The sequence below is a fragment of the Oncorhynchus kisutch genome, linkage group LG10 (genome assembly GCF_002021735.2).
Source record: "Oncorhynchus kisutch isolate 150728-3 linkage group LG10, Okis_V2, whole genome shotgun sequence".
Lineage (NCBI taxonomy): Eukaryota > Metazoa > Chordata > Actinopteri > Salmoniformes > Salmonidae > Oncorhynchus > Oncorhynchus kisutch.
The window spans coordinates 36,689,272-36,711,498 of NC_034183.2; the positions used below are offsets into that span (position 1 = coordinate 36,689,272).

Sequence of the window (22,227 nt, forward strand, 5' to 3'; positions counted from 1 at the left end):
TGGAGCCAATAACTTGTGTGGGTGGAATACGCCCAGAACATCCTTCCCTGCTCGGCCATTGGTCTCTCGCCCTCCGAGTGCTCTGTGGGTTATCAGCCCCAGCTCTTCCCTGAGCAAGAGGAAGAGGTCCAGATGTTTGTCCACCGCTGTCGGCATACCTGGAAGAGGTATAGCTGGTAGCCGGGACCCGGTCCGCTTATCTACGATACCTGGAGGTGGTCTTAAGAAGAGCGGACCGCCACCAGACCCTGGCTACCCGCTATCGTCTCGGGCAGAGGGTATGGCTCTGTACTCCGGGTGAGTCCTGTAAACTCCCCCCGCTTTATCCACCCTTTCCCCATCTCTAAAGTCCTTAGCCCCATCGCTGTTCGTCTTCTGTTGCCCCGCACCCTCTGTATACATCCCACTTTCCATGTGTCTAGGATTAAACCTCTGTCTCACTGCCCTGTGTCTCCTGTTCCTGTTTCTCTTGCTCTCAAGTTTTGTTTTTCTAGTCTTCCCAGATCTGACCTTTCTGCCTGTCCTGACCCTGAGCCTGGCTGCCATTCTGTCCCTGTTTGACCCTGCCTTGAATTACGAACCACTGCCTGCCCTCGACCTGCCCTTTTGCTTGCCCCTTTGTATAATAAATATTCTGAGTATCGAACTATTCGCCTCCTGTGTCTGCATCTGGGTCATATGATGTTGATACTTTAAGTACCCTAAGTATATCTGTATATGCTTTTATCCGTTCCTTTCTTTCTCTTTATCCTCTCTCATCCCTCTCTTTCTCTCTTGCAGGCCCGTTTGGAGATAGATTCTCTGAGAGATGCTGTAGCCTCCTACCTGTCATCTGAGAGCCAGTAAGGCCCATAGAACCCCCACTGACACTGTACACCACTACACATCTGTTTACCACACATACACATACACTACACTTCCATACACTGAATTACAGAGATTATACATTACTCTCACTTTCATTCCTGTAAATCACATTCATCTTCCCCACACCTCTAGTCGTCATCACCTGGTGGTATATGGAAAAGGAAGCGAAAGCAGAACTTTACCAGCAATCCAACTGGTTTAATCAGGTTCTGTGACTTAAGCAGAACTTTACCAGCAATCCAACTAGTTTAATCAGGTTCTGTGACTTAATATGAGTCTGTCTTTGTGTTATGGTATGTCTCTCTCTCCTTCTGTGTGTGTAGTATAATTTGTTGGTATGTTTGGTGTTGTGTTAACTGTGTATATCTTGTTTAAGCGCCAGCTTCAAGCAGGCTCTGGAGGTCCTTCCGCAGCTACACAACGGAGCAGACAAAAAGTAAGTAATTCGTCAAGGTCATATTTGGAGCAGACAAAAAGGAAGTAATTCATTAAGGTTCAAGCTGCCACTAGAACAAGATTCATGATGAAAAATGCCAACCTGCACATTACAGTGGGGATGATTCTACCTCTTATTTTCCCTCTGTCTGTCTCTTGTCTTCTCTCTCTCTCTCTCTCTCTCTCTCTCTCTAGGTTACTGGAGGAGCTGCTGAATAAGTTTAAGAGCAGTATGCAGCTCCAGCTCACCTGTTTCCAGCCCTCTAATGTCCAGCCTGTCAAGAGATGAGTCTGTACAATGTCTCTTCAACATTAATATAATGGCACTATAGTATCTCTATCAAATATGTGCAATACCTATTTACTTGCACCGATAAACTCTCGTAGCTTTTTGTTAAATTGTTATAAGATCTAGAATGGAAATTAGCACACTAGTCTTTTTCACGCTAATCTCTTTTTTAATCTTAGATATGTACATTCATTTTCTGAGTTAATCTCATAGTTAATCTGGGCAGCCCCTCTACTGTGGAATCATGCTAATTATGCTATTGTTAGATGGCCACTCATCTAGAAATCAGCATCCCAGTCCCTTGTAGGCAAGCTAGGTCATGCTAGCCTGGTGTTTGAGACAAGACTGTCTCTCTTCTACTGAGAAACCAGTCAACATATGTGGTCCCTGATTTCTGTATGTTCATAAAGAAACTGCACATTATGCTCTGTCCTCTTAACGTCTCAATTGCCAAATAAAGACACATTTATATGATTTATGTTCTTGTAACCAGCCACATTGTGACAGTGAAAGAGAGAGCATATAGTCATTTCTGTCCCATAGACGGTAAGGCCTCAGCCGTGCAACAGTACGTTAATAGCCAAAACAGTCACCTCTGGCGGTTGTTGTACTGACAGCTCACGCAATGTCTGGCACAATAGAGTCTGGGGTAGGGCCGGTTAGGGTATTGGTAGGGCGGGGTGGGGAGTGGTCTATGTTAACTCCTTAGTTACTGGCTATAAACCAAAATGTTGCACAGAGATTCGGTTGTAGGTGTGAGGAGTTAGCTATTACTGAACTGGGATGGATGGTTGCGGTTTTGAAGTGTGTGTGGTCAGATGTAGTAGTAGACGAAGGCTGCCACACCCATGACTCGTGCTGAGTCGTGGGATTCTCAAAGGGCGCGTCCCTAGAACCGGCACTGTGGGATTTTATCACAAAATATTGTAACATTTTACACACGTACATGACTGATTATGAAAACATCACTCATTACGAGACAACTCAACACAAAACATGATGGGGACTTGAATAACTTACCAGAGGGGGGGGGGCGGTTTTGGGGACACTTGAAAAAGAGATTTCGTCCTGCTTAAAATTTTGATTAAGTAAATGTTCTTATCGACAAAACAAACCCAAAAACGTGCCAATGTTCTTATTGCCACTATCGACTGTTTCAGACAAGTCAAACCTCAAATTTCTTAATATAGGCTACATTATCAGCAGCAGCAGCCCATTTTTTCTAAGGCCAGGCAGGGGGAAAAGTCATTTAGACAGGGTGTTTTGATTGTCTGTTCTAAACTTAGCTCTGTCTCTGTTGTGTCCACCCACGGATTCATTCACAACAGCAGTAGGTTCAAAGCCCTCAGGTCTCATCCTTCTTCCACCGGTAGACTGTTTACAGCAATAGAGAGGTGAGGAGGGGAGTTTTACACCGCACTTCTGTTCCATCCGGGACACCGCAGGTCGAGAGGACCAGGCCTATCAATCAAAACATGTTTACATTGATCTCATTCTCTGAAATGGGTGATATTGACACTGGCAGTAGGTAGAGGGATTTTTGTAGGTAGATGGTGGAGTGGAAAGTGTCAGGCAAACCAGTTGGTTCTGTGTTGATTATTATCAAATAATCTGTTATTTTGCCATTGTATGTTTTCTCATTTATTTAAGTTGGCTGCATGTGTGCACATTTTTCTGTGTGATTTACATTGACAGCCATTTCTCCTCCATAAGGTATTACAATGTGGTATCAAGTGTCGTCATCAGCCTTGTTTACCTTATTAGACCGTGGAGTAGTAACCACACAGATGTGTCACTCATTCTGGGGTTTTCACTATTCTTCCATGGAAGTTAAAATGTTGTTTGGCATGTCAAAGGCACCCCAGGAAACAGTTCTAAACCCTCTTCAGTTCTAATGCCTCTCTGGGGCGGAAAGAGTGGCCGACCTCTTCCTCCTCCCCTGGTGATGTCATCACCCATTGTTTATGACCGCGTTCTCCTGCGAGTGTGTTTGATTAACCAGCATCATCCTGCATCTGAACCAGGCTTCCTGTACACACACAAAGGATGTCACTTCTCACAAATCCCTTATCTAACACGAGCCCTCTTTCTATTCATTTGATGTGTCTCAAAACATGCAACGTTTTTTTGCTTAAAACATTTTAATTATTCCATTACAAAACATTCCCCAATGTATGACACAATGAGCCAATCCAAAGGTTCGGCATGCTAGTACGTGTTTCAGTGTGGTCGAATCTCTGTGGTAGTCTTTGGTCATCTCTGAACTGCAGTATTTATGATTGAGGAAATGTGATGATATACACTAGAAGGAACAGGGCAAATGTATTTACAGAAGAAAGCATGTCAACATCAGCATGGCCATACTACACACGATCATACAATAAAACGCAGATACAAAAACACACACACACACGACTCTAGAGCATGTCGATACAATCACTACAGCTGTCAGTTCTGTTGTCACAAAGTGGACCTTGCAAAACGGCGGTCAAGTTTGAGTCTTTAAGGCCAAAGGATGGCTCCCTGAGAGTAGGTGAAAAACAGTTTGATCCATAGGAATTTGGGGTGTTGACTCCCTTACAACACACATCTACAGCATACAACTATCTGTTAGTCTCTTCTGTGGTCCCAGTGTACGTTCCCCCATGGCCTGGTTAAGTTCAGTTTGGCTTGGATGGGCATAGTTCTGCTTCAGCTTTGATGGAAATGTGTGATCCAGAGTACAGTGTGACAACTCTGTCCTCGGCTCCCCAGGCTCTCCCTCTCTTCTCCTCTCCCCATGTCCTGCACCGCAGTCTGACTGATCAGAGATGGTCAGATTAGTCAGTCCTGCAGGGTGTTGCTATGGTGATGTGTGATGACCCTCTGGTAGTCCTCGGTTATGGAAGGGGTCATGCTGTGTTCCGTGACCCCAGGGAGAGGGAGGTCGTAGCTGCGGTAGTAGTGTCCGCTGGACTGCTGGTGCTGGGTGTAGTACAGCAGCTGCCTGGCAAACATGGGTTCCACCTGCAGGAGTGGAGGGGAACAGCAGGGATTACTACTGGTGTCACAGAGGTGGTGGTAAGGGGGTTAGGTGGTGAGATAGCACTTACAGTACAGTCCCCCTTCTATGTATGAGTGTGGGTGTTACAAGGAATCCAACTGATATTTTGTGAGAGATAGATGGAGGTAACGGGGTATATAGAGGGTCAGGATTAGTTGATGGGGTGTGAGTAAAGTAGAGAGGGGCATTGAAGACAGGTAGAGGTCATGTTGATGTTAGGGGATGGTTCTATACCTGTACAGTGAGGGTCCTCTGTCTCTGGGGATCCAGACACTCGTCTCCGAAGCTCAGCAGCACCTGGAGACGTGGAGGGGGCCGACAGTGGAGGGCATAGCCCTGTAACTCTGGTAGACAGAGAGAAATAGAGGTTAATAGGGTCTAGATGGTCAGGTTAGGTACAGAGGAGCGGCATGTAGAGGGGCGACTGGAGGGAATAACCCTGCAGGTCTGAGATAGCAGGGTGGAGGAGGAGAGAAAGAGGGGTGGTAGAGAGAATTTATTGTAGCTCTGAGAGATGAGAAGTTTGCAAGGAGGGGACATTTGGTCGTTAAAGGGTTAATTCATTTTGACCAATGCGAATTCCTATGAACTGGAGTGGTGGTGACTTTAGAGGTCATGTGACTGGGTGGAAAGTCCTGTGTCTATATGCAAATTAACCCAATCAGGCTGAACACATCTGTGGTAGGGCAAGGTGGGCGGGGATGAGGTCACATGACTGTATAATGTCCTATTCTTAAGTGTGTGTGGTGGGGAGTATTGAGGCAAGCTCAACATAATATTTACAGGAAAGGAGGACGTGTCTGCTTCCTGTCCACGACAAGGAAACAGCATGACAACAGTGCGGTTTAGTTTGCCAGTGAATGAGATGTGTGTGCCTGCCTGCAGTTTACGTTAACTTACCTGTGAGGTAGTCCTGTGTGTGCAGTAGTTTACAGGTGTGTTCTCTCTCCAGCTTGTTGGGTTTGTCTACATAGGATGATAGCCCTCCCTCCCAGAACACTCTCTCCTGGCACAGCCGCCGGGCGTAGAGGCCATCTGGGGCCATCCACAGTAGCACGCCCCTCTCCAGGGGACAACTAGGGGGGCTAGGAGGACAGTCTTCCCCCCTCCCCAGGGCTGGGAGGCTGTCCAGGGGTAGGGGCACCAGGTCTGGACCCACAGTGGGGGAATAAAGCTTTTCGTCTGGGGAGCAGGGAGCGATGCGACAGCCCTCTGGACTGGAGGTGGTCACCTCCCTCCACAGAGAGTCCCGGTAAAACACTGACACATGTAACCGCATATCTGGGGTGGAGGAAGGAGTACAGGTAAGAGAAACAGCATAAAAATCGGAGTATTTAGCTAACTCTTGGAATACAGTATAAATTTGCCGTAAGTATAATGCGCAATTACGTGGACTACAATCAAAATTATAATTTGTAAGTCAACATTGAAGTAAATAAGCGTGTGTGTGTGAACTGTACCTGAGAGTGCCTCTGCTGATCTCATGCTGGTGTCCAGTGTGAAGGGGGAGGGCTGGGCGTCAGTAGCACTGTAGGTGTAGAAGGACCCTGTGATCTGGTACCCTGCAAACACAGAGAGACAGGACCTCAATAAAGGCACGTATTCCAACACACCAGAAAAGCATACACGCAAACATCATGAGCCTGAATCGACGATCACACATTGAGGTCAATGGAAGACTTATGCAAAAAAAAGTGAGTTATTTGAGCAGATGTCAAGTTAGGGTTTAGGCCCATGAGAGCCCTTTGCATAACTACAGATACATAACAGCTGCACAGCCTACATTAGATTATATCACACAAGTAAAAAAAGATATGCTGTGGTATTAGGCATTACCGTTGTCCATGCTGGGCCCCTGGGCCCAGGATAGGCTGCGTGAGGGGTAGGGGCACTGGGCATAGGGCAGCTCAGGAAGAGAGGCCTGCTCTGGAAGATAGTCCTTCATCCAGCCTCGCTCTGTACTGGGCATGTACCCAGGCATCTATAGAGAAAGAGATACCTGTCAGTCAAACAATCACCTCTACACACGGGACCAACTACGATTCAGAATATGAATGGAAGAGGAAGTATCACTAAGACTGTGCTCATGTGATATTGTGCGCTAATCACTCAATGAGTTCATGCCTGAAAGGGTGGGTTCTGAGTCCCTCGTCATGTGATGTTGATGACACACTCGCCAATCCATGCAGCTGTTCCCTTCACTCTCTCACTCACTAACACACATACAGACACACACACGTAAACACACGCCACAAACAAAACCTCTAAGAGGTGAAAGATTACAGACTACCATAATTACCTGTGTCTGCAGGGTGGGGTATGGGGGTAGCATGGGGTAACTCAGAGGACTCAGGGGGCTGCCACCATCCTCCTGTTTGGATCCTGATAGCAAGAAATCTGTTACATAGGAGTAATAATTTAAACCCTCGCCACATGAGTAATCACACAGACATTCAACAGCACTCTTAAATTATGAGAGGGTAGATGGTTTGTAATTACACATGAATAATCAAGACTTTATCAATAAAAGTGAATAATGAATATGAAATATCAGAGAAAGCAAATGGATGCCAAAGTCTTGCGGTTTGGCAGCCTGATTTTCCAGTATACTGAAATGTTTCTATTGTTTCTATTATTTGCACATAAGTCACTGGCCCCTATCAAAACCTGCTGGGGCATTCAGTGCATGGGTGCCATCTGTGTTTCCTTCTGATAGTAGTGCATATAATAAAAACATACATATATGGAAGCTGATTCAATAACTTTCTATAGGTTTTTCCACAAATTTCATCATTTGAATGAATTATAAACTGCAACGTAAAATTACAGCATGAATCCTAGGCCACTATATTTAAAGTAAATGCAAAATAAATTAAACTGACGCTTCTTGGCGCACTCCGGTATGATCCGGTAGACTTTGTATGGGTCTGAGATGTCCAGCTGACTTCGCTGCACGAGCTCCTCGAAGTCGTTACTTTTGTTGAGCGCGCACCGCAGGCGCGTCTTCCACGTTGGCGGGTCCAGTTTGTCGATGCCCTCCCGAAACTTGCCTTTAAACAGCGCCCAAGCCTGCAGAAATGTCACATAAAACAGAGTCGTCAGACACGGATAATGAATCACCCGTGCAGTTGTGCATAAATTGGTAAATCCTATGCATAATGGATTTGGCACCTCAACCTACCCAAAGCTTAGTTGAAGTTAGTAGTTGTAGCAGTAGCTTTTATTAGTGGAAGGCCAAGTAGTTGTAAAACAACTTTTTTTATGGTGTTAAAAAAATATAATTATTATTATTTCATTGTTATTATTACAAGACAGTAGTTGCTATATTATTCTTGTTACTAAGTATTTAAAATATATATTTATATTTGGACACTTGAAAACGAGATGCTACCACTACAGCTAAGTCTGTTATCTAACCTGTTACCTAGTCACTTTACCCCTACTTTTTGTACATCGCTACCTCAATTACCCCGTACCTCTGCACATCTTCTCGGTACTGGTACTTCCTGTATATAGGCATGTTATTTTACTCGTTATTGTTATTCACTGTGCATTTTTTCCTCGTGTCACTATTTCAAATTTTTATCTTTATTTTTAACTCTGTGTTGTTGGGAAATGACCCATAAGTAAGCATTTCACTGTTAATGTACACCTGTTATTTACGAAGCATGTTACAAATAACATTTTATTTGATTCAAGTTATTTTAAATTTCAAATAAATAAAAAGCACCTACTTAACTCATCACTAGTCTAATTGTACTGTGTGTAGCTCCTTGTGTGGCTCAAATGTGTGAACTCAGTACTGTAAGTAGCTCTGAAGAAGAGAGTCTGCTAAAATATTAAAATGTAATAGCCTACACATCTCTCGCACATGCAGTGCGTAAATGCAGAATGTTGGAGACATTCATTTGAGGCCCCGTACCATATAGTAGCCTACCTTAAAGAGAGCAGCATCCTCGTCCCGGTTGTAGTCCTGCTTGCCCGCGTGCTTCCATGGTATCCTGAAGATGCTCTTTTCTTCGTTCTCCCAGACCAGGCCCTGGTACTTCCCGGTATCCACCTGCTCGATTAGCCACGAGCGGAGCTTTCCGTTCCCACAGCTCACCGTAGACATCCCGTAGTCCGACTCAGGGTTCATCTCTAGCCAAGAGACAGGTGCATGGTCAGGACAGTATAGGCTATATTGTTAAATATTATAGGGACTAAGATATTTAGACTACAAATTATCCATAACACATGAATTTGCCTAAAAATATCTGCGAAAATGTTATTGCTGGGGTTTTTTGTGACATTGCTTGCGTATACTAAAACTGCATACCAATTATGTAAATTGTATAAAAAATATTTAAGAATAGGCTACATTCACTTTTGAACACTTACTTACATGTAAACGTCTTTTTTTGCTGCAGGTAGCCTATAGATTTGAGCGGGAGCAGAGCAAATGTCCTTGACTTACCGCTGAAACTCGAAACCCCTTTGAGTTTTGAAATCAATCAGTCTTGAAAGATCATAATGCAGCGTGACAACTCAACTTAAATCAGTTGTAGATGGGGGCGGGGCGAAATGAAGTCGAGCGTGGATGCTGGGCTGTTCGAGTCTGTGAACCTTCATGCTGCGCATGCCTCCCGTAAACGGCAGGGGAAACCCTCGCGAACGTCAGTCGCAGAAAAAGACACCCGCAACGCTGGAAAGTGGAGCAATCTGTTCACCAGTCGAGAGCAAAGCAATTCTTTGAAATTATATAAACCAATGATATAGGCTAATTCTACATCCTGTCACGGAAAGCCTAAGCCTATATTATTTTCGTGTTAAAATCTGTCTCCAGCAGGCTATAGATGTAGGCTATAAATCGAAATCCAACTTTCAAATAAAGACCCAACAAACTTAATCAGAGACCAATTTTTTAATAAGTAACCTATGTAATCATTATAATTCCTAAAGTCATAGGCTAATTATCATTGTGATAAAGAAGATTGCCTAGTGGGGATAACATGAAAATGTGGCTGTGCTTGGTGATATTGCCTAACTTTAACCACCTCTATATGCATGGTAACAGTAGACACATTTTAAGTAGATTTTTATATGCCATGGTCAAGAATAATCAATCAAAATCTCTGTCGGTCTACAAAGATACAGTGCTGCGTTTCACATAACTTTTAGGCCTATGAATATACAGAGATGTATTCCTCGTAATAGGCTAAACACAAAGCACACACACACACAAACCCACACACGCCATACTCAGAGGGGGAGAGAGTGCGTATGGACAGGAGTGGGGGAGATGATAGAAGTTAGAGGTTTACTCTCTCTCTCTCTCTCTCTCTCTCTCTCTCTCTCTCTGTGTGTAATGTAGGCTTGTAATGTATCTTTCCTGAGCGTTCAGATTGACTGCTCTTGCATGTTGCTGTGACTGTTAAGGGAGAGCAAGAACCCAGTCGCACACAGGGACCACTGAGAAATCCCCCTCATGACAACCTGTACATTTTTTTTGTAATCAACATTTTCCAGTTGGTCTAACCTACAGTTGGTTGAACTGAATAAGAAACTCAGTCCCACCAATATATATTGAAGTCAGAAACGGTGATTGGCTGGGCATTGGGTGAATGACAGCTGTCTGGCGTGGGCTGAGCAGGCAGGAGACCATGGGGTCATGTGTTGCTGGTGGCTAGCTGAGCCGCCGTTGCCGTGGCCATTGCTATGGACTCACTGATGGCCTGAGACTTCTGCCACAGAAGGGCTCTGATCTCCTCTTCATCATTAAAATGGTTCTCCTTATACCTGTCCTTAAACCATTCCCTATACTGAGGACAGAGAAGGAGACCGGAGAGAGTGTCAGAAGAGTGGGAGAGTTGAGAGTCAAGAGAGGGGGAAAGATGAGAGGGAGCAGAAAAAGAGATTGATTGATTGAGAGAAGACCCAGGAGAGAGTAGAGAACTTGTGTGATAGCGATTGTGAGAGAAAGATAAATAGATGAGAGAGAGAGAGAGGCAATACTCAGTGGGTTAAGAAGAGAGAGAGCGAAAGAAGACTGTCACTGACCTGTGCCAACTCTAGATTCTCAAAGTCCTCTAGCTGCCTTAAGAACCCCACATTAGGTCCAGCACACGGCCGTACCACCCTCACCGCAGCTAACGATTCCACCCAGCCCCGCCCAGTAACTGTCATGATGTACACCACCACCAACGTAACGCTACGAGACACACCTGCAACACTGGGAACACATCAGTCAATCAATTACAAAAATTAGAATGTCATCGATACATTCAATCAAATATCAGTACATAAAAAAATTCTCACCAGTGGACCAGGCAGCCTTTCCCTTTGAGTCTGGACTCGTGGATGAAAATGATGCTGTCCTTAAAAAACTGGGTCCTGAAGACAGATATAAAGCTTGGACTAGGGCTGCGGTTTGAGCTAATAAACAAACATTTAGGGGATATAAAGTCACGTGACGTTCCTCATTTGTTAATTAACCGCGCACACACACCAGCGCACCTGGCCAGTACACACACATCGCACGTGCACGCAAACACAGACACTTACAGGTTTTGTTTGGAGGCATCCGCAGCAGGGATGCAGAGGTATTTCATCTCCTGTGGAAGAGGACAACTGGAGCTGAACAACAAGTCAACAACATGTAAAACATTGACATACCCAATTGGGCATTTGACATGATGCATTTGGGTCTATAAACACTGTGTCGTAATGCAGTATGCCAACATACTATATCTAGTGATGAGGCTCTTTTATCACTTCAGTTTGAACTCTGTGGTGTTGGGGTCTTCTGCTCTCTTCCTCTTTCAGGTCCTAACAAGGGACAAACCCCATGCAGTAGCGCATGATGACAATACAGGTTTACTCTCTCTCTCTCTCTCTCTCTCTCTCTCTCTCTCTGTGTGTGTGTGTGTGGTGAATGTGCACCTGACAGCTGATGGTGAAACATGACCTCAGCGGGCAGAAACGAACCGTCACGTTATGACTGCGCCTTGGCAAAAAAAGAACCTCTGCGATAGAGAGCCACGGTAGTCCTCCAACTGGACAGGTCAGACAGACAGCCGCCCGCACCCCCGATAGACAGTAGAACACAGGTGGGAGCAGTCCCAAAACTCATTTCGACTTGATATTTTCTAATAAACTCATCTCAACTGGTCACCCAAACAATGAGTCCTCACAATCAGCATAGCTACCCACAATATAACACTGTCAAGATCAATAATCATCATAGCAATTTGGCATGAACACAATTTACCACACAACGCAACGAATTAGATTTAGAAAAATTCACCTGCAATTAATACATAGAATACTAATCCTGAGAAGCATTACCAATTTCTGCTAAAATTGCCCATGTCAACTTCACCAGGTTGTTAACTAACCTCTTCCCTCTCCAAAACTACAGAGCCATCTTTGCAGAAATCAGTCAGTATAACCATACAAGTTGACTGTTGGGTATGCAAATTGACCCTCCATCTGGCTTGCCATTAGTCTGCAAAGAGCTGCGTCATAGAGGCTTGCTAAACATTTGATCAGCTGATTTACAGGTAGAATGATAACGCATTCTCTAGTAGTGTGACGACTCGCCGATGCGTTTCAGCTGCATGGCCTTCGACAGGGAGTTCTCCCTGGTCTCCCTGAAACTTTGTTTCCATTGAACATGCCATACAAATAAAGGCATTTTAATTAGTTATATGAATAGTGCCTTGGTCGTCCTTTCTTTTTGATAACCAATTCACCCCTTTTATCAAAGAGCACCTTCTGTCTACCAAAATCTACTATTGTGTATCTTAATACTGTATTAGAAGTTGCCATTCTCTCCCCAGCATAATAATAGTGAAAGCACACTACTATACGCACAACAACTAACTGAGATGCTGCCACAGACTGATAAAGTGTAAAGAGATTGATACATGGTTTCCAGGCTGGCTTTCAATGAGAAAATATTCAAGTTCAGAGACAATAGTTGTGTTTGTACACAAATATGGTGTATTTGGTATTTTATTGCTTTTCAGTGCAACCGAAACAGCTGCAGTCAACAGCACTGAAGGATAACTAGTTGCTAACCGCACAGCTCATTTTAGCATTCTCAGTTTGAGATTTGTCCTCTCCCCATCTGTACTTATCTCACACAAACACACCTTTCCCACTCTCATATAGAAACATATTTGAACATCCGAATGAAGCCCTATCTGAAAACCCAGATAAACATTTAATACAGTCGTGAAGAGGGCACGACAAAGCCTATTCCCCTTCAGGAAACTAAAAAGATTTGGCACGGGTCCTCAGATCCTCAAAAGAGCATCCCTGCCTGGTACGCAACTGCTCGGCCTCTGACCGAAAGGCACTACAGAGGGTAGTGCATACGGCACAGTACATCACAGGGGCCAAGCTGCCTGCCATCCAGGACCTCTACACCAGGCGGAATCAGAGGAAGGCCCTAAAAATGGTCAAAGACTCCAGCCACCCCAATCATAAACTGTTCTCTCTACTACCACATGGCGAGCGGTACCGGAGTGCCAAGTCTAGGACCAAAAGGCTTCTCAACAGTTTTTACCCCCAAGCCATAAGACTCCTGAACAGGTAATCAAATGGCTATCCAACCCCTCTTTTACGCTGCTGCTACTCTCTGTTTATCATATATGCATAGTCACTCTATACATTCATGCACATACTTACTCAATTAGCCCGACTAACCGGTGCCCCCGCACATTGGCTACCGGGACTATCTGCATTGTGTCCCACCACCCAACCCCTCTTTACGCTACTGCTACTCTCTGTTGATCATATATGTATAGTCAATTTAACCATACCTACATGTACATACTATCTCAATCAGCCCGACTAACCAGTGCCTGTATATAGCCTCACTACTGTTATTTTTCACTGTCTTTTTACTCTTGTTTTTATTTCTTTACTTATCTATTGTTCACCTAATACCTTTTTTTTACTTAAAAATTGCACTATTGGTTAGATCCTGTAAGTAAGCATTTCACTGTAAGGTCTACACCTGTTGTATTCGGCGCACGTGACAAATAAAGTTTGATTTGATTTGATAGAGTTGCACTTTCATGTAATTATGAATATGCAGGCACGTCACCCATGATACAAGTCAGTATTCAACGTCCATCCATGTTCCAGGAAGTCGGGAGATTATGTGAAAACTGGCCACTAGGGGCAACAGTGAGCACTGTCACCTTCAAGTAAATTTCGGTTTTGCTAGGGCGTTGTGCATGGGCGTAAGTAGTGTTGTTACGTTTGATACCGGAGCTCCTAGGCATGCGTCGAAATTGCTAAGCAGCTAACTTTCGAAGCAGTGTGCCATTGCGTGTATCAGTTTATCAGAAGCATTGTTTGATCACGTGCTTTTTCAAGTCATGTGTTGCAAAATGCGAGCTCCCACAGATTTTGCTGTGGTTCCAGTGATTTTTTTATTTATTCCAAGCTACTTTCAAACATCGACCTCTAGTGGACACCGTACTTACAAATATAGTTCGGGTTTTGTACAAAACATTTCACCTAACCAATAGTTTAGCAGGTACATAGAGGAGGGAACTAAGGAATATTCGTGAAGGTATGAGATTGAATCCTGTTAAAGGCACACTATTTTGAAAATTGGTCTTTCTGCACTGTTGTTCAAATTATTTGTTTTATTTAGTGTAGTATAAGCTTCTGTCTTAAGCATCCTAAATCATGCCTTCAATTCAGTTTCTTTTTAAAGTGAACTTGAAAGCAAAAAAAGTGTGGTAACTTTACAAGGATTATCAACATGCATTTCAATGTTCATTGCCTTTACTTGCAAACTACAAAATAAAGGGGTACAGCCATGTAACAAAGGTTGAAAACAGGAGAGCGATACACCCAACTCAACATGAGGTAGTGTTCCGTTAATACTGTGCCAACTCTGTGTGATGACATCACAGGAGGGTAAAGGTCACGGGTAAAGATGCAAACCTGGTATTCCAACTGATTATAGGCTAGTAAATCCAACAATTTACTGCTCCACCAAGGTGTTATAAAGAACACAACAGAGAAAAAATACCTCTATCTGATAATCACATGATACTATTTATAGCTAACCAGCAGATGTCACTAATGTGCATTACTACCAGACAAAGAAGCTTTGAATAATTTACCATTTTTAGGCACAATTTGGTGAAAGCGCACAATTTGGTTTCCCATCACTAGGTGTAAGCGTCTTCCTCTGATTTCAAGGTTGCATGTTCAAGTACAGCGAGAGAAAGTTGTTTTTGATATTTTTGTTTTAAGCCTATCCCAAACCTTAACCCTTACATGTACCATTCGAAGTGAATTACTAACCTTAAGAATTATGAGTTTATGCCTAAACTTAACCTTTAAACACTTCGAAATTTGACATTTGGAACAACTTCGAAATCTGACGTTTCCGAAACATGGACGATCGTCTCATTCTGACGTGAGACTGTTAAAGCTTGTAGGAATATAAGGTTTCAATAATGTCATCAGAAAAGGCATAAATCTAGCTGCAAAATGATGCATGCATGCCTACATTTTGATTTAAAAAAAGTGTAGAATAATTTAAACTCACCAACAACTCCACCTTGAGTTGCATAACATGAGGTACACTCTTTAAAAAAAGATGCTATCTAGAACCTAAAAGGGTTCTTTGGCTGTCCCCATAGGATAACCCTTTGAAGAACCCTTTTTGTTTCCAGGTAGAACACTTTCCACATGGTTCTACATGCAACCCAAAAGGGTTCTACCTGGAACAAAAAAGGCTTCTCATATGGGGACAGCCGAAGAACCCTTTTGGAACCTTTTTTTCTGAGTGAAGAACCCCATTGTCTTGTGAGTGATACCAGAAGTCTAATACTTTCCATATAACAATTGAAAATGGGGATTGGAAAGTTCGACTTTCAATACAACTTCAGTTTTCTATTTCAGGAGTCGTAACAGAGAAGTGTGAATTGGTGACATAATGAACATTGTATGAGTATTTGACTCAGTACACAGCAACAATTACTTATGGGTATTTCTTTCATCCACAACTATCTGAGAACCATTATTATACAGGCATTGAGGTGTAGAACCTTTGACTAGAATACACTGTTTACAAAACACACAGCCGAATATAGAAAGAACAGAACACCTTCCTACTGTCACAATGTAATGATTATAACAAGTTCAGCCCTTGTATTGCTATTGGCGATATGACTGTGATCAAGTGGGATTAAGTGGGTGTTAGTTATTCAAGATCAAGCATAGCCTCCCAAGGTTATGATATAAGTAGAGTAGGATCAAAAATGATCTATACTTATCGTTCCATTCAACTACTGCAACCAGATATCATTCCATGCTAATATAACAAGGCAGGCAGTAGACTGATTGGTCAGGTTATACTGCTGATTCCAATATCACACAGGTCATAACTCAAAGGGCTGGTTCCCTGGACACAGATAAAGCATAGTCCTGGACTAATATACAATTTCAATGGAGAATCTCCATCTCCAATCCAGGACTAGGCTTAGTCTGTGTCAAGGGTGGGCAAGGCATAGTCTCACCTCTAGAATGGGGGCAGCGGTGTCATGGATGGAAAGGATGTGGGTGATATTGTGCTTCGCCAACAGCTCCTTGTCCCGCGCATCTGAGAATAGAAAACATAATAATATAACATAATATGTCATTTAGGATATGCTTTTATCCAAACTGATTTACAGTACAGCGAGTGCTGACATTTTAAGTTTACTGTATGTACTTGATCTCTGCAGGAATCGAACCCACAACCCTGGAGTTGCTAACACCACACACTTACCAGCTGATAAAAAATCACGTAGGACCTGTCCTCAAATTACAAAGACGCTAGGCGCCCCTGTCCTAAATAAAGAGTTTTCTGCTCAACAACAACAACCAACTCCCCAAGGATCTCCAAGCAAATAAGCTCTCACAAACAGGTTTTTCTTCATTTGAACTGAAAGAAAAACCGGAAAACCAGTGTTTCTAAAAGAGCACAAAAGCAAGAAACAGTAAATCTTCTAATCAAATTCAGTCTTTAAAAGGAAGCTAAAGGTTCTCTACTTAGGTCAGATGTGCCAAGGGCATGTTTTCTCACACTGGGTTGGTTTACTGAATGGTGAGGTGGTATACATATGGACTAGAAAGGACTCTGAGGAAATTAGGCCCAAGCCTGATTATGAAATGACGTTCCACCAAACCATGCACAGTGAATTGATATTGGCTGGTGTAATCTATTATATAATAACAATCATCAAATAAATTATTTAGAGCAATATAACACACACACACACACACACACACACACACACACACACACACACACACACACACACACACACACACACACATACAGTGGGGTCCGAAATTATTGACACCCTTAATAAAAATGAGCAATAATGAATATATAAAATAAATAATTCAAATACTGAGCTGTATTGTATGCAAAAAAAAAGGGAAATTCTGTTATTTTATACTAATACAATTGCTTAGAGAAAGAGATTTTGTTTAACAAGTAATACTTTTTTTCAAAAAGGTAGGGGTAAAAATTATTGACACCCCTAAAGATTCTAATAAATAAAGTAGTCAAATGTTAAGTATTTGGTCCCATATTCCCTGCACACAATGACAACATCAAGCGTGTGAATCTCCAAACTTATTGGATGCATTTGTGGTTCAGATAGGTTGTGTTTCAGATTATTTTGTTCCCAATAGAAATGAATGGTAAATAATGTATCGTGTCATTTTGGAGTCACTTTTATTCTAAATAAGAATATCATTTGTTTCTACATTATACTTTTACATATACTTCTACATTAATGTGGATGCTACCACAGTTACGGATAATCGTCAATGAACCGTGAATAATACGGAGTGAGAAAGTTACAGAGGGTCAAAGATCATAGCCCCAAGACATGCTATAACCTCTCCCTCTCGCCATTACCAATAACAGGGGAGGTTAGCATGTCTTGGGGGTATAATCTTTGACCCTCTCTCACTCATCATTATTAACGGTGAATTCAGGATTATCTGTAATCATGGTAGCATCCACATTCATGTAGAAGTGTTCAGGAACATATTCTATTCCTATTTACAATAAAAGTGACTGAACATTTCACAATACATGATTTACCATTTCTTTCTATTAAAAAAATAAATAATCTAAAACACAAACAAAATGAACTGCAAATGCCTTTTTTCATCTTTATCAAGGGTGTCAACAATTCCGGACCCCACTGTATATGCTTATTACACAAGCATACAGTCTTATTAAATAAAGACACCCTCATAACTGTGCTTGAGCGGATCTTTGTAAGGACCTGGAGAACTGAACAGCAGGTGTGGGACACCCACTCCTACACACGCCTTACGTGCACACACACACACACACACACACACACACACACACACACACACACACACACACACACACACACACACACACACACACACACACACACACACACACACACACACACACACACACACACACACACACACTGTGAGGGAATGACTTTACCTTTGAAGTTTCCCAGATAGAGATCAGGCAGCACCTACATGGTGAAATGCATGTTTATTCTCAAATGATTCTGCATAGGTTATAATAATAAAGAGCCGGCTAATTGTGGCCTATGTCCTGTAGTCTATTTTTGAGCCATTGTATTTAACTGAATTCCTATAGCTTATACTTTCTCACAATCAAAAGCAGATGATGTCATTCCGAGAAAGCGTCGGGACACACACGTGCTCCATTTGACATAATTATTACCGCTACCTTGTTTATTCCATTCCCCATGTCCTGGGAAGAAAATATCCCCCTGCCAGACGCTTCAATCTAATGTTTAAATGTCTTATTCAAAATAGATAGCATAGTAGTCTGAACAGCCTGTTTGAAATGTAGCCAATATTTTCGGGATAATTTATCTCCCAAAAGCAGGTAGCTGGTGCCAAGCCCTCTCAACAGGCAGATAGTAGTCTTTCCTTTCGTGTAGTTTTCAGGCCATTCAATCTTCTCCTGTTCCTAACTCGTTATCTATTTAATGAGACCTTGGAAGTTCTCATAGAGTGTGCGTGGCACCGGGTTTGCCCGTTGTGGTTATGCCTGCAGACAGTCGATTAATCTAACTGTTGGTCATTAATAATGACGCAATGTGACCTTAACCCTGCTATGTGACTGTTTTGGTATGTGGCCATCCCGTGGCCACTGCTCTCTGGGGCTAAATATATGTCTCAGTGGAGTGGAGTTAAGATAGACAGAGAGATCCAGGGGGCAGAAGAGGCAAGCCCATAGCCCATACCTACAATAGCCTACATAACCCACAGAGCTCCAACAGAGCCCCAATAATCCATCTCTCAGTTGATCTGAACTTTTAACCATCTACTCACCACAAAGCAAATTCTCCAGTGCTAATTCAACACTGACCATTTTCAATTTGACACTTGGCCAGTGTCTATACAAGTCCACACTTCTGAGTGTTAATATTTGTGTTGTGGAGAAAACTACCAGGCTGGATACAGGAGTACGGTTTGGTTTAGAAAAAAAACTCTCGTGCTCTACAGCCCACCCCAATTGTGTGCATGTGCCTTACCGATTAGGTGTCGTAACATAACACTGTCGTAATACATTACTGCTAAGTAACAGCATAGTAACTAATATAAACAGATATACACAACCGGTCAAAAGTTTTAGAACCCCTACTCATTCAAGGGAGGCCATGTAGTGTAGATCACCGATACTACAGTGAGTATTTCTCCTTTGGCAAGATAATCCATCCATCTGACAGGTGTGACTAATCAAGAAGCTGATTTAACATCATGATCATTACACAGGTGTATCTTGTACTGGAGACAGTAAAAGGCCACTCTAAAATGTGCAGTTGGCATGCTGGGAGCAAGCAATTGGCATGCTGATTGCAAGAATGTCCGCCAAAACTGTTGCCAGAGAATGTAATGTTCATTTCTCTACCATAAGCCACCTCCAATGTCATTTTAGGACCACGTGTAACCACGTCAGCCCAGGACCTCCACATCTGCATGATCGTCATCCTCACATAATAGTATTTTCTTACAAGTCTTTATTGACACATGCTTCTATGTCACATTTACAAAGACATCTGAAGTGGTAGCCAATATGTTCAAACATTGATTAACATCAACCTAGACCAATTAAACTGGTATAACACTTTCACTCACAGGTGGCCAAAATTAACTAATTCAAAGCCACGCCCCGACTAAGCCATGCCTCCAATATCATTTCCCAGTGTGACTTGCCTTCTTGAGTCATTTGTAGCGTTACCACCCATGACTGCATTTGTTCGTGACAGAGACAAATGTATTCAAATCCAATTTTATTTGTAACTGTAATGCCCGGGTTGTAGTGGAGCAAGAAGTCGGGTGCAGGAAATAGAGAGTTCAAGGTAGTGATACTTTTAATTCACCACACAGGTGAAACCGATGCCAACCCCCAAAAATAACCCAAAACAAGGGGAACTAAACAGTCCGGACAATACACACATACGCGGACAACCACATACGCGGACAACCGTGACCTACAGTCGTGCACAGAATGTATTCAGAGAATAATCCCGCACACCCAGTAGGCGGGCCGGCTGAATAATAAAGCCCCACCAATAAACCTAATTAAACACAGGTGTAACTAATAAACAGACAAGGGGGAAAAAAGGATCAGTGGCAGCTAGTAGGCCGGTGACAACGGTGTGCGCCACCCGAACAGGAAGGGGAGCCACCTTCGGTAGGAGTCGTGACAGTAACATGCGCTGAATATAACAGGTGTACTAATGTGAAATTCTTACTTATAAGCCCTTAACCAACAATGCAGTTTAAAGAAAAATAATAGTTGAGAAAATATTTACTAAATGAACTAAAGTAAAACAATTACTGAGTAACAATAACATAACAATAACGAGGATATATACAGGGGTACCAGTACCGAGTCAATGTGCAGGGATACAGGTTAGTCAAGGTAATTGAGGTAATACATAGATAGGGCTAAAATGACTATACACTTTGTTGAATTTGTTCATTTTCTGTCCTGTGGACTTCACCACATTAGTTCTTACTGATGTTGAATGTTATCATTACAAGTAAAGTGATTATGACAATACATTACATATATCATGAGGCGTTACTTTGATGTCCAAGATGAACCCTAACACAGTGGTGTTAGGAACCTCCTGGGTTACATGCCGCATAAGGCCAGCAAGTCTGATTATGCTGGCTTTACAACATGATGTGTAATTCCTATTGGAATCCAGCCAAAGTTAAGACATCCAACAGTTCTAATTTTCGTACACCCACAACCTGCATTCTGAATGTCTATCATTAGGAACTGTAAGGGGTGCGTAACTGGTGGCAGGGAAGTCAGACGCAGGAGAGCAGAACTAGGTAGTAGCCCGGAGCAGTTTAATTCCAAAACCAAAGGCATCAAGAAAATAACAACTTGGGTACAAAAGCCGACTCGCACCAGTCAACATGTGCACAAGTACTTACAAACAAACAATAACACACAAAGACATGGGGGGTAACAGAGGGTTAAATACACAACACGTAATGAGGGAATGAAAACCAGGTCTGTGGGAAAACAAGACAAAACAAATGGAAAGGCGATGGCTAGAAGACCGGTGACGTTGACCGCTGAACACTGCCCGAACAAGGAGAGGAACCGACTTCGGCAGAAGTCGTGACAGGGACATTGATAAAGAAGACTACCTAAACCATTTAAACTAGAACAACCATTTTAGTAACAGGTGCAATAAATCTAACTAACTGATTGAATTAGTTTAGAAAAATGTATGTTATTTATCTTTGTGTAACATAAGATCAATCAATCAATCAATGTACATGCAAAAACACAAATATTAAAAACAATCCTAAAGAATCTAGCTGCAGTAGAGCATGCTGGGAATTATGATAATGATGGTGAAACAATGTGATTTTCATGGTCCACAGAGTAAAACTGACCCAATCACACCCTCACACTCAACACTGATTATTAACATCAACACTGGGATTATTTTACACAACTGTTGTTAATTTCACTGTTAGATAGTTCATTTAAATCCTGAATCAACACGGACACAAAGAAATCTACACTAGGTAACACAGGCCAATTTGCTGTGCAGATACATGCATTTGCAGTAGGTGTACAACCGCACTAGGTCAATAAATTGAAGAAAGAAAAACATTTTTGGACATCCAGTAGGCCCCGCGGTTTGGGCACAATTCTGTTTCTCACAAAAATGGACTATAAAATATTAATTCATTATATTCTGTTCTAATTCAATATTCTTCTGCTGCTGTTGTCATTGTGGTAGGTTATTCTATTAAATGCTTTTATTCATGTCAATTACAGTAACCTTTGACGTTAACGTTGTTTCACCTCCACTGTTCTGTGATGCATTTTTAGCAGAGCTTTGGGTCTAGCGTGTTCATGTGTGTGGTTTGTGTGTACAGCAGGAGATGGCACGCAGCTGAGAGGAGAGGTGTTCACAATAAAAGAGAAGTTTCATGAAGAGAAACATTCATAGAGATATGACGGATGTGTGGGTGTATGGTACAATGGTACTTGGGGGTGAAGAACTCATGCACA

At 42.5% G+C, this 22,227-nt stretch overlaps 3 protein-coding genes across 16 annotated transcripts in view; 1 reads left to right on the forward strand and 2 right to left on the reverse strand.

Annotated features, from left to right (window-relative positions):
• Window positions 1-2,069, forward strand: part of LOC109898093 (exocyst complex component 2) — a 101,195-nt gene extending 99,126 nt beyond the window's left edge. For 7 of the 9 annotated variants that reach the window (XM_031833604.1, XM_020492885.2, XM_031833603.1 and 4 more), the window contains 3 exons: window positions 781-842; window positions 1,244-1,303; window positions 1,498-2,069. In XM_031833604.1, the coding sequence (XP_031689464.1) occupies window positions 781-842; window positions 1,244-1,303; window positions 1,498-1,591 (216 nt within the window). In that variant the 3' untranslated portion in view covers window positions 1,592-2,069. The remainder of the gene's footprint in view (window positions 1-780; window positions 843-1,243; window positions 1,304-1,497) is intronic. The other 2 variants (XM_031833606.1, XM_020492889.2) reach the window with 2 other exon arrangements.
• Window positions 2,070-3,894: 1,825 nt separating this feature from the next.
• Window positions 3,895-9,183, reverse strand: irf4l (interferon regulatory factor 4 like). 6 transcript variants are annotated; one of them, XM_031833608.1, is made up of 9 exons: window positions 9,091-9,183; window positions 8,572-8,774; window positions 7,517-7,703; window positions 6,934-7,016; window positions 6,471-6,615; window positions 6,095-6,196; window positions 5,535-5,915; window positions 4,869-4,978; window positions 3,895-4,597 (listed from the first exon to the last, which is right to left on the reverse strand). In XM_031833608.1, exons 2-9 carry the CDS (start codon window positions 8,770-8,772, stop codon window positions 4,415-4,417), a joined length of 1,392 nt encoding a protein of 463 aa, XP_031689468.1. In that variant the 5' UTR covers window positions 8,773-8,774; window positions 9,091-9,183; the 3' UTR covers window positions 3,895-4,414. The 6 variants fall into 6 exon arrangements, with proteins under 6 accessions (XP_031689468.1, XP_020348480.1, XP_020348482.1 ...); XM_020492891.2 differs by having other exon boundaries at window positions 6,934-7,031; XM_020492893.2 differs by having other exon boundaries at window positions 9,019-9,151.
• A 339-nt stretch (window positions 9,184-9,522) lies between these two features.
• LOC109898096 (dual specificity protein phosphatase 22-B) lies at window positions 9,523-18,726 on the reverse strand. Its single transcript, XM_020492895.2, has 7 exons — window positions 18,394-18,726; window positions 18,139-18,172; window positions 16,169-16,251; window positions 11,178-11,227; window positions 10,932-11,006; window positions 10,674-10,845; window positions 9,523-10,435 (listed from the first exon to the last, which is right to left on the reverse strand). Exons 1-7 carry the CDS (start codon window positions 18,412-18,414, stop codon window positions 10,283-10,285), a joined length of 588 nt encoding a protein of 195 aa, XP_020348484.1. The 5' UTR covers window positions 18,415-18,726; the 3' UTR covers window positions 9,523-10,282.
• Between the last annotated feature and the right edge of the window lie 3,501 nt (window positions 18,727-22,227).